General features: G+C 31.5%; 2 protein-coding genes across 3 annotated transcripts in view; one reads left to right on the top strand and one right to left on the bottom strand.

The window, feature by feature from the left end:
• Positions 1-16,386, bottom strand: part of LOC129803783 (prolactin-releasing peptide receptor-like) — a 138,649-nt gene that overhangs the window by 79,836 nt on the left and 42,427 nt on the right. Inside the window, exon 2 of the mRNA XM_055850581.1 lies at positions 5,179-5,415. The gene's annotated coding sequence lies outside the window, so the exon portion shown is untranslated. The remainder of the gene's footprint in view (positions 1-5,178; positions 5,416-16,386) is intronic.
• LOC129803782 (prolactin-releasing peptide receptor-like) overlaps positions 3,258-16,386 on the top strand; it is a 51,995-nt gene continuing 38,866 nt past the window's right edge. The window contains exons 1-2 of one of the 2 annotated variants that reach the window (XM_055850580.1): positions 3,258-3,341; positions 14,841-15,424. In XM_055850580.1, the coding sequence (XP_055706555.1) occupies positions 15,176-15,424 (249 nt within the window). In that variant the 5' untranslated portion in view covers positions 3,258-3,341; positions 14,841-15,175. Of the gene's footprint in view, positions 3,342-5,356; positions 5,523-14,840; positions 15,425-16,386 lie in introns of those variants that run through there. The other variant, XM_055850579.1, reaches the window with a different exon arrangement.

Here is a 16,386-nt window from a genome sequence, read left to right as displayed (position 1 = left end):
GACATAAAAAGAGATGGCAAAGCGTCCCAGCTTTGCGGAATGCTCGAACTCACGAGACAGAGCTCACTGTGAATTAGCTTTTTGCATAATCTTTTGGAATCACTGTCTACTTAGAGATTAAATTGATTCATAAATCAATCACAAAAGCATTTGAAAATCAAAAAATCGGTACTTAACCGATTCATTACCGATGAAAACCGATGCAGCCGGATTCTAATTTGCAATACTTTTCTAAAAAATCAAATTTTAAGCAAAAAGAAAAATGAGCCTTCCAAAGTAGTTGACCTTTGACCTTCAATAATTCAAAATGGCGAATTTTCCGGTCATAAGTAATGTTTGGGCGAAATGTTCACCTGGACTAGCTCTAAAACATATCCGAAAATCATTGAAAAAGCTCGGGCCAATTTTGAGAAAAATCGAAAAACATTTTTCTTAGGGAATATTACTAAAAAGGGGATGTAAAATTATTCTAAAATCGGTTATTAACCGGTTCATTACCGATGAAGACCGATGCAGACGGGTTCGAAATTTCAATATCTTTCCAAAAAATCCAAATTTAACCAAATCGGTTGAAAAACGGATCCTCCAAAGTGATTGAACTTTGACCTTCAATAATTCAAAATGGCGAATTTTCCGGTCATAGATATGTTTGGACGAAATGTTCGCCAGGACTAGCTCTAAGACATATCCAAAAATCATTGAAAAATCTTGGGCCAATTTTTTGCAAAATTGGCAAAACCTCATTTTTGACCTATTTTTGAGGAATAGGGAACGTATGAAAGGGGAGGGGGAAAAATAAAGAGGTTGGGTACAAGACAATGTCATTTGAGGAAAGGTCACCGAAGACCAGAAGTCGATATCTCTTACCGTTTAAGCTCCAGAACAGTGCAAAGTTGAAAAAAAAGTCGATTATATAACTGCTCTCTTTGAGTTCGAGCAGTAAAAAATACTTGAGAACCATAGAAAAATCACAGAGAAGACGATAGGTCCTGAGAAGTTAAATACTGAAAATCCAGTATAAAATTGATCAGCAATTTTTTTTACTTTAATAACAATTGCTTCAACAGTTATTAAAAAATGTCTTACTGCCATTTAAAATTGGGCTTTGTTTAAAAAACAGAGTTGGAACAATTGATTTTTTCAGATCCCCAATTTTAACCCTGTCGTCCTTAAAGGGTTAACTCGATTGTTTTTTTTTTATCAGAACACCCTTAGTGTTCCCATTACGAACTTAATTTATAATTGAATTGTTGAATTTTGTCATAACTTTCTTTTAAACTTTTAAAATCAGATCGAAGAACCGATTTTTGATATTTCTATTTTTTAAATCGTGATTATTTCGAGGTGAAAAATCACATGGAGCCAATTTTAGGCATTACTTAACTAAAATTTAACTCATAATCAAATTTGTATACATTGCGACTTGCAAACTTTAAAAAAGGTTGATATTAGGAATCTCAATTATCATACGCTTAATTGGACTTACAAAACACGCGAATACTTCAACCCCACTGGCCCCTCTCTACCTAGAGAAATGGTTGTTGTTTACAACTTTTTTGAATTTCCGGAATTAAAAACAAAACAGTGGAAAAACTCATAAAAAATCTCTCAATCAACATGTCACACTTTGCTGAGACATTAATACATTGAACACTACTTTATTGCTCCATTGAGTGATATAAATTAAGTTTCATAAAATCCACCCAAGCATTTTTTTCACTTTTTTTTCAATGCACTGAAAATTCTGATAATTTATAATATTTTGACCATTTCAATTGGAGTCAAGTACAAATTCGTCAATATCGGTGAGTTATTTTTGGCAGCTTTAACATCAGTGAATGCTGATGGGAAGCTCGTGCATATAGTTTATTAAGCAATTTAGTAATTCGTGAAATATTCAATTGTGCCTACAAGTGACAATGTGTCTAAATGTCAGGTTTAAATTTCAAATAAGCTGTCTATTTGAGAAAGAAATTTATTGATTTATCACAATTTTGCACGGATGTTTTGTATTACCTTCATAATAGAGGTTCGAAAATAAATTCCACGAAGCTTTTATGCGACAAAAATCGCACTCACTATGTGAATGTTTATCTTATTTTGCGTTCATAACAAAAAGTGCTCCATTTCTGCCAAATATTTGTACAATATAATCTCTTTAGTCTAGCACATTTATTGGAAAATTGTTGATAAACTTCATAATCCTCTCTGTTAATTGATAATTTCCGCATCAGAGCAGAAGGGCATTTCATGAAGCTTTTGCATAAAAGCTATCATGTTTCATAAACTTGTATATCTGAAGCCTTGCTCATTTTAAAGGGAAAATCCTTACTGTCAGCGTCGACGTCTTTCATTCTGTTTTGTTTTTAATTTATAGGGTAAATGTCCTAATTCAAAACCATTTCCAGACGCTTTGACTTTGACAGAAGTTTCAACACATTAAGTTCAGTTCTTTTTTGAAGACAATTACATCAATTTCCTTCTTGACTCTTCTAGAATGTTACTGTTTAGTGAAAATTCTTTAAATATATTTTGAAAACTTCTTAAATACAAGAAAAATACGCGAGTGTAAAATGCTTCTATTGGAAAAAAATTAATCGAAATGGAGACAAGGGAAGGTTTTTAATTGGAGACAAAGAGTGTAAGTGAAACCGCCACGAAAGGCTTCCAAAACCTTGCTGAGTTGTTCCTGAGTGCAGGATTTGTTCTTATTCCTTGTCTTTTCTCCTTTCTCATCTAAAACAATAAGAAAATCTCTCCAAAAAATCATATTTCCGGGGTTTCCTATTGAAGCATTTGCAGACACTTCAGAAAAAAACTTTTTGTTCACGAGATAAGTAAATATTTCATTTAAAAACCTTACGTACCGTTAAAAATAAAGATTAGCATTTAATTTATCTAAAATTAGCCAGAAATATGACATAAATGTTGAACAAAACGAATAAACAACAGTCACTTTATTGTGTTTTTCATTGAAAATCAGGGCCAATCGATGAAAAATTCGATGGTGAAAAGGTACACTTTTAATTTTTCTGTGAAATTACCAAATTAAAATTTGTGAATATGAATGGATTTTCACTTTATTTGGAGCAAAATTAGCTAAATAATGAAACTAAGGTAAAGAAAATATATAAATATAATAATTTAGTACTGGAATTATCATGAAAACAATGACGTTTCCAATTAGAGCAGGTTTTGAATTAGCTTAATTTACCCTATATCTTTTTTTTTTTTTTAATAATTCTGAAACATACTCAAAATTATTATGCTTATCTAATAGATATTACGTGAAAATAATTTTAGAGAATAAGAGAAAAGGTGCATAATATTATAATAAAACGGTGAGTATGAACTTTGTGTCTCGACTAAATTGACCGATTTTGATGCATAGTATTTTAGCGCACAGTTTCTTGCATTTTTCACTTATTTCTTTTGTGAAGTATAAATATTTTCATGCAATGTCGCATGAGCCAAGAATTGTTTGCTAAATTGTGTGAAAATCGTGATAAAAATACATAAATATGCGAAAACGATTAATAAAGCCTTTAGTGGTAATGGTTAAAATTTATCAGTATAGGGTAAGTGTGCCAAATTTCGGCATAGTTGCATGCAAGCGCCAAAGTCTAAAGTTTGAAATGTAATATTTTAAATTCAAATTGATTTTTTTTATTCTTTCTTCTTAAAGAGTGTTGCTTGGAACCTTATAGACAGTTTATCGTTTTTATTTACTCTAAAATCATTCTTAATAGGGTAAGTGTGCCAAATTTCGGCATGGTTGCATGTAAGCACCGAAGTCCTAAGTTTGAAACGCAATATTTTTAATTCATATTGATATTTTTTGTTACTTCCCTTTCGGGAGGGTTGTGTGGAACCTTCAAGACTAGTTTATCATTTTTGTTTTCTTTAAATCACTTCCTAAAATATTGAAAAATTAATAAAAATATGGACATTGCTTTGGGTAGTATTTCGGCCACTTTGTGTGCAATTTCGGCCACCTTTTTTCTGACCACATTTTGTGACTCAAACGGATAGAAAATTTCAAAACGTCAAACGGAACGAGTTTAATATTTAATTTAATACGTTTATATGACTCACAAGCCCTGAGATCTTCCGTGTAATTTGTCGTGAAGACCTGAAGAGTAGCATCTCAAATTTACGCGAAGATTCCCGTAGCAATTTGCACTTCCTGAACTCTTCCAATGACTTTTTCACATCATCTTTTTCATAGAAGCGATGGTTTTTTTCTCTGGACATTGTAGAATTCAGAAATCGAAAAAGAAAACATAAAATGAATAAGAAATTTAGGAAAGCAAAAGATGTGGCCGAAATAGGCAACACTATCTCACCGGAGAGACGCTCACAAAGTATATACTTTTTTACGCGAAATACAGGATACAGCTGGGAAATTTTACCCGAAATTTAAAGATTGATTCACTATTAACTTAAACAGAAACAATCTTTAATGAAAACTAATCAATTTTCATGAAAAACACCGAAGGAAAACCTTCTGCACTTCTCCACAAATCACAACACTGCTAGAGACACAATCGATCTGTCATATTTTTTGTAAGACTCTTTCCACACTGAGTTTTTACAACACAATTTAAATTCAAATTATACCTATAATTTAACTGTCTTTGTGTTAATACATCCTAAAATGAATAAATATTTGAAAGCAAAATAAATTCATTGACTATTCGAAGATTACATACATAATTTTAATTAATTTATTTGCATGGCCGAAATTACACTCAAAGTGGCCGAAATTAGAAGCTGGCCGAAATTTGGCACACTTACCCTATATTTTAAAATGAATAAAAATATAGACATAGCTTTGGTGCCTTATTTCGGCCACCTTCATTCTCATAGTTCCTTGCCCTTCAAGAATTCTTCCAATGACTTTTTCACGTCATATCGAGTGTCGAAGCTACATTTTTTGTTATTCTTTTGCATTGTATAATCTCTAGAGTACGTAAAAACTAAAAATTCATGGAAATTCGAGGAACAAAAAAGGTGGCCGAAATTGCAAGCTGGCCGGAATTTGGCACACTTACCCTATCAGTATATTTGATTTATTAGAAATTTGTATTTTTTTTTTGATAATAATAATTGATTAGTCCAAGGATTACACTATTTAGCGATGGAATGTTGAATATATTATATAATATAGATACTTACCTTGTGTTGCACGTGCTCCTGAGAGAGTGGCGTTCTCCTGGAGACGGTAAACAGCGCGAGAGGAGAGAGCATTGAGACGATGACTCTTTGGCGTGGACGCCTCCAATGGAATTCGCTCAGTCGACGCCACCAGATAGATATGTGGGATGGAATCAGACGTAAAGAAGGAAATCCCATCAGTTGCTGTTGGTTCGCCGTCCAAGACACATCTCAGAATTTTTGCGGTTTATCAATGGTCTAAAATTAAAGAAATCGGTTAAAGATAACTAGTGATTTTCTATCCTAAAAAAAAAAGAATTCGGATAGCCTAGTACAGCTAGAAAATCTGCCAGAAGTTGACTGTGGTAATTTTTGTGATATTCCACGAAAAAAAAATACACAATCTGTGCTTTTTTAGCGTTACAGAAAAAAAAATTTCAAATACAATTTCTTTATGTGCTTCAATGGGAAATTAAATTGCAATTTGTCGCCCTTTTGCGGCAAATCCCTTCGACGTGTGTGCCTGAATTATGACAATGGAAAGCCAATTTTCACACACAAAACGGATTCGCAAGGCTATAGAGGCGAGAAAAAATGTGCCAAATAAATAAATAAATTATATCGTTCAATAGGCAAAAGGTAGTGTGGTGGAGTCTCTCCTTTGCAACACTGATTTCGATTTACTTCCACAATTTTCCAACCCTCAAAATATCTATACTTTCATAGCGTTGAACCCAATTGTCTACTCCAATGGAATTTTCTACCTTAATTTTGCAAAACACTTCTCAAACATCAGAAAATTAATATTGTATTACATCCCGAGGAATATTAAACTCAAGGGAGACCTAATTTAATTTTCTTTTACTCCATTTGAGCCAATGATTTAGAATTTTTAGCAATGCACTGTAAGGAATTGCTAAGGTGTGTAATGAGTTAAAAAAAAAAACATGCAAAATTCAACTTCATTGCTGTAAGAAATTTGTTATTCTAAAAGAAAATTTGCAGTATCCTACATCTTAGTATACATATACAATATTCACGAAATTGGATATTGGACAATTCATCGATAGATTAAAAATTACTATTCAAAATATAACACAACATACTAATTAGATAATTTTCCATTATATGGTATAATTGCTTTGTGATTTTGTGAAGATTAAAGTTTAAGAGACTAATTTGCTAAATTGAAATAATTTTAAATCGTATAGATATTTTTGTAAATATCATAAAACTCAATCATATTTCAATGTAATCGTGTTGGAAAAATTACGACCACATTGAAAATGTCCTTCATTTTATTTTGCACAAGGCACAGGACACGGGACACGAATTCACAATTTATGATAGTTGAGTCAAGGATCTCACCACCAAAGAGCTATCTGGTGCTCTTACATGCTACTCATGAGATCCCCGCTTCATTCATATTAAATAAATTATTTAATATAGTTAGTTTATGATCATTTTGAATGTATCAAGATTATTTTTAATTTTATATTATATTTTCTCATAATAATAACAAAGCGTAAATTATATAAAATTGCAAGTACTCCAATTGTATATCACTATTTCTGAATAGTGTAGATGTGATTTAAAATTAAGGGGTTATGTGGATCACGCAGACTAAAAATTGACATATTTTCTTTAATTTTTTTTTAACATAATAAAAAAATTATCTAATTTAAGTTATTAAGCAAACAAAAATTACAATATTTAAACTATATTTTCTGAAATTTTCATTAAAAAAATTAAGAAAAAAAAACTTACCTTGCAGTAGTCACTATTACAGGGTTGATTCCACTGTAATCAAAAACAAATAATTTCATATTAGCGGATTAGTTAAAATGGTCTTTGAACGATGGATTTTTGAAAAAAATAACATCTATATTTTTGCAAAAAATTAAACTTTTCGGCGTATATTACACCACATTATGTAGAGTGGAATCACCAGTTCTCGCCAGTGCCCCACTTCTCGCCACTTACATTGAAATCGCTATTTTTCGCAATTTATGAAATAATTGAGTCGCAATTTTTTTGTATTGTTTCTGCTTCTACGCATAGAATCGAAAAATAATAATTATTCGTTTTGGATTCACGATTTTGATCACTTTTTAGAGCAATATTTTAAACAAGTGCATCGAATCCAACATAACATCTCTTACCAAATGTACTATAAGTGTCGTCAAATTTTCATCAGGCCAAAAATACCTATTTGGGTAAATAATTTGTCTATTGAATATTTAATTGCACTTGTAGAATACATAAAATTTGTATTTAGTCAATTAATATTTCATTTTATATTATTTTTGTATAAAAATGAGGCATGGCGAGAAGTGGTAATATTCTGGAATTGATTTTACCACCTGTCGCCATATCTTTTCAATAGGCGACGCTAACTTCACTTCGTACATTCTCAGTTGTCAAATCTGCATTGTTTACTTTCTGCAAAAGCCCCATAATTTGATTTCTCAAATAAAAGTGAAGAAAAATCATTTAAAGAGAGTAATAATAAAGTGATCACAAGGAAAGAGAAATGGTGAATGTATTCTTTTCATAGCATTGCCTAAAATAACCGAGTGTGGTTCTTTTCAAGTGGGTGGCGAGAAGTGGTTACAAATTTTACAAAACTGGCGAAAAGTGGTAAAAAGTGGCGACGAAATGGTTATTTTTGCATTATTAATAAAAATCAGTTTTTTAAGTAGTCCAGCGTTATGTTCTAGGATTATTGTTTTCACGTATCTAGAGCCAATACATCTAAGTAACTTTGTGTCAAATTTGACTTATCTTGTAACAAGGATTCAAAAGTTATGATTAAATGAATTTAATTTTTTCCTAAACATGGCGATAGCCGGTTATTCCACCCTATATTTTTATAAAAAATTACACTTTTCAGCGTATATTACACTATATGTACCATAAAATAAATAGTAATCAAGGAAACAGATACCCCTCGTTCAAATACGACTTTAAGTCATTTGGGAACAGAAACATTTTGTTTTTTTTTATTATTATTTCAGACGACCCAACTCTGTGTAATCGTGATTACTAAGAATTAAGTTTTTTCAAAAAAGGTTCCGAAAATAAAGCAGCAGAAAATAAGCAGTCTGAATTATTAAAATTTTCTTCATTGACAGTTTCAGAAAATGTAGTTTAGTGTTGTACTTTTATATGCTTAACTGTGTTATCACACTTGCACATTAAAATTGTAATGTGATTCACATTAATTGTCACTGGTGAGAGTCCAAATGTGTAATTTGTGTGTTTGAATCATTTTATATTCAAAATTTGATCTATTTGTTGATAAAAAGGTAGACTTGACCCGCAAAATTTGATATAAATTGATTTCTAGCATTAATGCGAAAAATTAATGCGATTTTCTCTTTAAGTTTTTAATGTGAAAAATATTTATGCTTTAGGTAAATTTAAACTTATTTTTGCAGGCCAAGTCCACTTATTTATCAATAAATAGAAAAGCCCCAAATATTTAGTGACTCAAAGACACAAATAACATATTTGGACCCTTACAAGCGACAATTAATGTGAATCACATTAAAATTTTAATGTGCAAGTGTGATAACGCCGTAAGAGCTTGAATGATTTTTTTATTACGTTTAAAAAACTATATAAAATATGCAGTTTTCTACAATCTTCGTGACCCACGTAACCCCTTAATAACTATCAAACTAAGAGAGATATAGACTTGTGGTTTCGGCAAAAGTGAAATACCTGATGAAAGTTGCAATTTAGTGCATTGCCTTCCCCATTCTCCACCCTTCCAACTGCCATTCCAAAGACTTCTACATATTTTATGTTTTCTTTCATAATTTCTCCCCTATCGCATGAATCGTGTACCTTAGAGTTTTCGATAAAACAAAAACTTGATCCCTTTAAAATAAACTGACCTAAGTTATCAGTAGTCAAAGTTCAAAGATTGATTAGATCAGAGGTGTGCAAAAACCGTTGAAACCGAATTAACGTCAAAATTAGTTTGTTATACAGTAGAGTCTCCTAAATTCGAACGCTCGGGGGGTATTTTTGACAGTTCTCACCTCCCAAATTCGAACGATTTTTTCAAAACTAACGAAATTTGTGTGAGATTAAATTGTACTTTGAATCAAATTCCCGTACTTTCACGCAAATCTTAGTGGTAACATACTTCCTTTTCATTTTACACGACCATAATGTATGTAAACATTCAGGAAGATGCACATAAATATGATTTTCATTCATCAAGAATACGAATTTTTTAACATAACCTCACAATTGACGTTTTGAATCCAAACGGCGTTCGAATTTGAGAGATTCAGATTTAAGAGACTCTACTGTAGTAGCGTTTTGACTATTGACGTACATGTTTCAATTTGACGTTTATTCGGTTTCAACGGTTCTTGCACACCTCTGGATTAGATTATTCAATCTGTTCAATTTTAATATACAAAAACAATTTCTACACTTTAAAATATAATAATTAAATATAATCTGTATCATAAACGTTTCTAGTCTAACTGAAATGTTAAGGACGACATTAAAAAAAGTTTTTACTGTATTTTATCACCCACAAAGTGATTCCTACATGAGAAAAAAAAAACATTGCACATTTCCTGCGAAGAGATTTGCATATCGAAAAAGTACAACGTTTGCGAGTTTCAAGTGCTTTTGCAGAAAGATAAGAATTCTTCCTTAAGATATACATTCATATGTTACAACGTCAGTTTTGGATTTCCATCGAGACACCCTGCATGAGGCACATGTGGATGATCAGTGTGAGAAAATTTATAACTTCCTCTCATCTTTATCAACAATAAAAGAATACTGTGTGATTTTGCCGCTGTGCCTAACCACCACAGTATGTCAAAAATATCAATTTTAAAATATTTGGTGCTTTTTACACCAAGGCCATGGACAGGAAAATTCGTATATAACCGTCTTATGAAATTAAATAAAAAAAAAACATGATTCTTTGAGGAAAAATCATGTTCTCAAGTTTTTTATATTCCAAATTCAACACAAGTTCTATTCCTCTTTCCATCTTTCTGTAAATTCTTTTACATCTCTAACTTTTCTCGGAATTTCAAGAACATGGCATTTCTTCCGTAAAAGTTTAAAACAAGACATCAAGAATTGTTTTGGTCACTGAGCCATTCAGCTCAGGTAGAAAGAACTCAAGTGGCAAATAGGGAAACTTGGGAGAGGAAAGAAAAGGGATTTGGGAAAAAATATTTTTTTCCATCAGTCAACTCAAGTGCAAAAATGATTTTCTTCGATGGATCCTAATGTCTGTCATCTTCTTCGTCGCGACAGTGCCAACTAATCTTGCACATCAATTATACATAAGACTAGCCCTGAGATTTTTCCTCATGCCACTTATTAAGAAAATCTCTGTCATTCTTTCTCACTTATCTCTGAGGATTTAATCTTGTACAGGATGTCCTAGTAAAAGCATTTCATTATTATTTAACCACTTACAAATAGCTAAAAAATATACTTTAGAACCACTAAAATATCAGCTAAGCATAGTAATAATTTATTAATTAATTTAGTAAGACATCAAAAATTAAACCGTCAAAATACTTAGCAAAAACACAGGCAATTTAATATTGATATATAAATGGGAATTAACAGGTTTCAAAATATAGATAGAGACATTACTGAAAAGGAAAAAGGGTCCTTTAAAATAATGATTATTGATACAAAAATATTTAATTATTTTTACAAAACTATAACTTAGTTAACGAAATGAACAGTATCATGAGATTATAAGAATTTTGAAAACTAAAAGAATACACTTTCACTCTTTTTTTTAAATTAATATCATTGTTTTTTAATTTAAACCTTAAAAACAAAAATATTTTACATTTAAAAAATATATTCTGAAATTGTCATTTAAAAATATCAAAATTCTGTCATTGGCGCATAAGTTTTGAAAAACATTTAAAAGATATACATATTTGCAGTTGCAAACATAACTCATAACAGTTAGGGGAAAGTCGTCTGCCTTTAAATGCAGCAGCCTTCAAATGTTGCGATTTTTTCGTTGTTCTCAAAAGCACAAATTATATTCTATTAACTATTAGGTAGCTATCCATCATCCTCACAAATCATCAAAAAATGGAGAGCCTAGCTCCTATTTCCTAGATGCTAGATCAAAAAAAATGAAAATGAGCTCTAAACTGTAATTTTGATGTTCCACAAATCATGTGATTTTTCATAGTAAAAATCATTTTACAAATAAATCTTCCATTGTGACACATAGAAGGTTAATCAGGCTTAATATTTCTGTTAATACATATTGGTTCAGATGACACAATTTTTGTGGGTGGCAAAAATTTGCAAATATCACCCTGCAGCAGCCTTTAAATGCTAATGTCGTGTGCCTTTAAATCCTATCTTTCCATACATCAAAACATGTGAAATCGAACTCCTACTTTTCTCTGACGAACGTCATACAAATACTTATAACCTGCTATCTTGCTCCGGCCGGGATGTTTCAAGTTGACAATTGTCAACTTCAATGGCTTTTTCTTCCAAATTTTCAAGTGCAAAACAGTTCTTCAGAAAAATATGAAGAAAAGTTATTGTTTAATGTCTTTTGACTGCAGTGATGATTTTAGTGAGTGCGTTAGGCTTCAACCTATTCATTTATAGCCCATTTAGTTTTATTGATTCAATATTCTCAGTGAAAAAAAAACATTTAAAAGCAGCTGCCTCGCGTTTAAAGGCAGACTATGCCAGCTGCCTTCATACAAATCGACATCACTTTTTTAATTTCCTCAGAAGGAAAAACTGAGGATTTGCAAGTGCTAAATACGGTAATCATATACGCCGAATGAACAAGAGAATTTTTTGGTGTAGTAGAAAATAAAATCAGTATGGGGCAATCATCTTATTGATGAACCCCTAATAAAAAAAAAAAAAAGAAAATAAAATCCATTTTGTGGATTCCTCAGAAAAAAACCTTAAATTTGGAACTCCATTTTTCGTTTGAAGGCAGACGACTTTCCCCTACATATATAATGTATGAAGTAGAACAAATATTTTCAATTTTAGGTGAGTGTTGCTTGGGCTTAACCGAAGGAATTTGGAAAACAATTAAGAATTTGAAAAAAAAGTACAGTATTAGGTAAAATTTACACAATTTTTATCTTGTAAAATAACTGGTGATTAAATAAAATATGGTTAAGCCCTAGTCAATCCTCACTAGATGAATGTATAATTAAAATTTGGGAAATAATTTTTGAGAAATCATGGAACACGTTAAAAAAAAGAGAAAAACACGAATATAACTAATGCACTGGCCCAACCTTGACATAAATTTCCAGTTTTATTCTGATCGATTTGAGGTTTAGGGAAATTATTCTTGACATGTTGTATATAGGGGAGAATATAACAATTTTAGGCATACATGACTTTCAGAAATGTAAATTATTAGGATAACAAATGAGTTATGAGAAATGTGTTATATTTTTTTCAAATAGCCTAAGAGAAACTAGTGAGTTTAGTTTTATATTAAAAATAATTCATAAACGTTTGGAAAATAAGTTTGGAACTTCCCTATACATTACCCTACTATTAGTAAAAAAAAATTTAAGAAAAATGGGCACTTTTCGGTAGGACTGGTTTATTCCTTCAACATGCTGAAAAAAAATGAAAGAAATTAATCTCAAAATAAATAATTAAACTTCTGTATAGTAAATTAATTTTTGAAACAGCCTGTCTTTTTCTCTATGGTGAGAAATCTTGGCCGCTAGGGTCAAATATAATTATTTTTTCCAACCCTTCGGCAAAAATACTGGCAGTGATTGTTGACATAATTAGCAATATCTCCTGCAGAATAGTCTCTTAATAATCATGTAAGAGTAGCTGAATACACAATTTAATTACCATCTTAAAGACAATCAATTACTCAGATTGGGAATTTTTCTTGGATTATCTACATTCATCTCAATTAATTGGCAGGGACTAACAGTAAAGGAATTTCATGCTGTAAAAAAATAATTGTTGATTCAATATCTTCCCCAGTCATATTCAGTCTAATTATTACGACAAGGATAAATTGGTTACCATTTATTAGAAATCTGAGAGAAATTCCCATTCGATAGTTATGTATAAATAACATTCAGTGATGTTCCTCATCGACATTCTATCTTTATCGTCATTCTGGCGCACACTAGAAACCTTATCATTAGCATAAACTGATAGAATTTTTATTATCACACTTTTGTCCCCATATCACTTACCACTCTAAGCAGCACAGTAAAAAAGTAAAGTATGTTTTTGTGTTGGAAAATCCTCAACTTGTAATTAAGTGTCATCCATCAAAATTTCTCCACAGTATTTTATTATTGCTCGAAACTCAAATACAGAGAGCAATATATGGAATACACTAATTTACTGCTCGAACTTTACTGAACTTTAATACAAAGAATTTAAATTCAATACGTGTATTTGGTAGTATTTTATTGGAGCCTTTTTATATATACTTTTTTGAAAATAATGATCGACTCTGTGACGATCTTATTGCACAATATGAATATTTTATCTCTAGTATATCTAGTACATTGCTTAAATGGGTTAAGTTTCTTTTAATGCGCATATCTTCAGCAATTTATAATTTTATAATGGTTTTCTTATAATCTGTGAATCATAGTTGGAATCGTTAATGAAATTCACCAAGCACTCTATCTTGTGATTTCAAGTATACTGCAAAGCTGGTTACGCTTTATCATTGTTTTATATCTAAAAGTTGAGTGTTATAAGTTTTCCAAAGTTTTTTTTTTGAGATGTTTGCAAGTCAAAGAGGATAATAGCTGAGAAAGTAAAACTTGCGGAAATCTGTATGATATTAATTTAAATACGGACAGTTGAATCTGCTTTTGAGATTGCTAATTAAAAATTTGAGTAATTAGTAAATGCCTTCATTGACACTAACTTGGGAATAAAACTATTGTATTTCTTTGTAAGTTAAACAACCTTGTTTGCGCAGAAAACTTGTAAGTTCTTTCACGTAATGGCTTTTTAAATGAGCTAATCAGGCTAATAATTAAAATCTTTTTCAACGAAATATAATATAATACTCATAAAATTAAAAAATCTTTGGAAAATTGTTAAAATTCCTTTTAGGACAAATTGGTAACGTATAGGAAAGAAATAGGGTAAGTGTGCCTAATTCCGGCCAGGTTGCAATTTCGGCCACCTTTCTTGTTCCTCAAATTTCCATGAACTTTTAGATTTTACGTATTCTAAAGATTATACAATGCAAAAGAATAACAAAAAATGTAGCTACGACAAACGAGATGTCGTGAAAAAGGCATTGGAAGAATTCCTGAAAGGCAAGGAACTATGAGAATGAAGGTGGCCGAAATAGGACACCAAAGCTATGTCTATATTTTTATTCATTTTAAAATGTATTGAGAATGATTTGAGAGTAAATAAAGACGGTAAACTCTTTACAAGGTTCCATGCAACACTTTTTCAAAAGAAAGAATAAAAAAAATCAATTTGTATTTAAATTATTACATTTCAAACATGAGACTTTAACGCTTGCATGTAACTATGCCGAAATTTGGCACACTTACCCTAGATTATGTATTTGATTTATATCATTGTTCTTACGCAAATAAAATTCAAAATTCAACAATTCTTTTAATCACCCTTAATTTTATCTAATTCACTTTCCATTTCAGATGATATCTCCATCAAAATGCTATTTTCAGTAGCTAACAGTGAGAATTCGGTGATATGGTGACGATACCCTGCAATGTGACAGACTTAATGACAATATTTGGGGGTTGAATATTTCGTAAATGATCCCTATGTGAAAAGTGCGCTGTAGAAAATGGTAATTAAATGCCAGTCGGTATTCACTCGTCATCGGGGTGTCAATCTGTAAAAGTGGATCGTTTGATGATGACCTAAATAAACATAATTGGACAAAGTTTGCCCGAGCACAGCGACTGTTTATAATTGCTAGTGTTCCACCAGGACAATCCCAATTGAGCGAAAGCGTGAGGTGAGGTAAATGCGTGTAGCCAACATGCCCGCGATGGACATGCTGGACTCAGTACCCCTGGCAAATGATACCCACAATGGCACGTGGGTGGCTGACGTCCAATCGTCGCCAACAAGTGGCTTCACCGCGGACAATACAACCGAGCCCTATTCGCTCAATGCCACACAAACTGACATCATCAACAACGAACTCGTTCAAGCCACCTTTTGCCTCCTCTACACCATCATCTTCATCCTAGGCGTCGTTGGTAACCTCTTGGTACGTATTACTGATTTTATACATTACTAAATGACAACTCTCCCCTCTGTCAAGTATTATTTAATTACAAAAAAATATGAAAAAAAACAAACAATAAAATTACGGACAATTTCACATCAGTATTAAAAGCAATTAGTGAAATTTTTACAGCCGTGAAACAGACCGGCTAATATGGTCATTAATTTTTGGAACCTCTCTGGGACAAACATACCAAAGGGTTTTACGATAATTCGGTAATTTCCACATTTATAGCCTTTTCTGAAAATAAACATTGTAGTAATTTCACAATATGATACAATAAAGTCGTACTCTTTAAATCTCTTAGTGACAATAATATTCATTCCTTTTTAACGAACGTGAATTGCAATTTTAAGTAAAAAAAAAGTTCTATGGAATACTCAAACTCACGAAATAGTGTAAACTGTTTTCAGTAAATTGTCCTATCGCACAGTTTGTGGGTGTTTGAAATTCATCCATAGATAGGGTAAGTGTGCCAAATTCCGGCCAGCTTGCAATTTCGGCCACCTTTTTTGTTCCTCGAATTTCCATGAATTTTTAGTTTTTACGTACTCTAGAGATTATACAATGCAAAAAAATAACAAAAATTGTAGCTTCGACAAACGAGATGACGTGAAAAAGATATTGGAAGAATTCCCGAAGGGTAAGGAACTATGAGAATGAATGTGGCCGAAATAGGGCACCAAAGCTATGTCTATATTTTTATTCATTTTAAAATGTATTAAGAATGATTTTAGAGTAAATAAAGATGATAAACTCTTTACAAGGCTCCAAGCAACACTCTTACAGAAGAAAGAATTAAAAAAAATCAATTTCTTTTAAAGATATTACATTTTAAACTTGAGACTTTGGCGCTTGCATGCAACTATGCCGAAATTTAGCACACTTACCCTATTCAGGAAGCCAATTTGAAATTGGAAATTGATTAATAATTGTGCATTTCC

Source organism: Phlebotomus papatasi, chromosome 2 (assembly GCF_024763615.1).
Source record: "Phlebotomus papatasi isolate M1 chromosome 2, Ppap_2.1, whole genome shotgun sequence".
NCBI lineage: Eukaryota > Metazoa > Arthropoda > Insecta > Diptera > Psychodidae > Phlebotomus > Phlebotomus papatasi.
The sequence above is the reverse complement of the archived record's forward strand: the minus strand, read 5'-3'. Positions and strand labels throughout refer to the sequence as shown.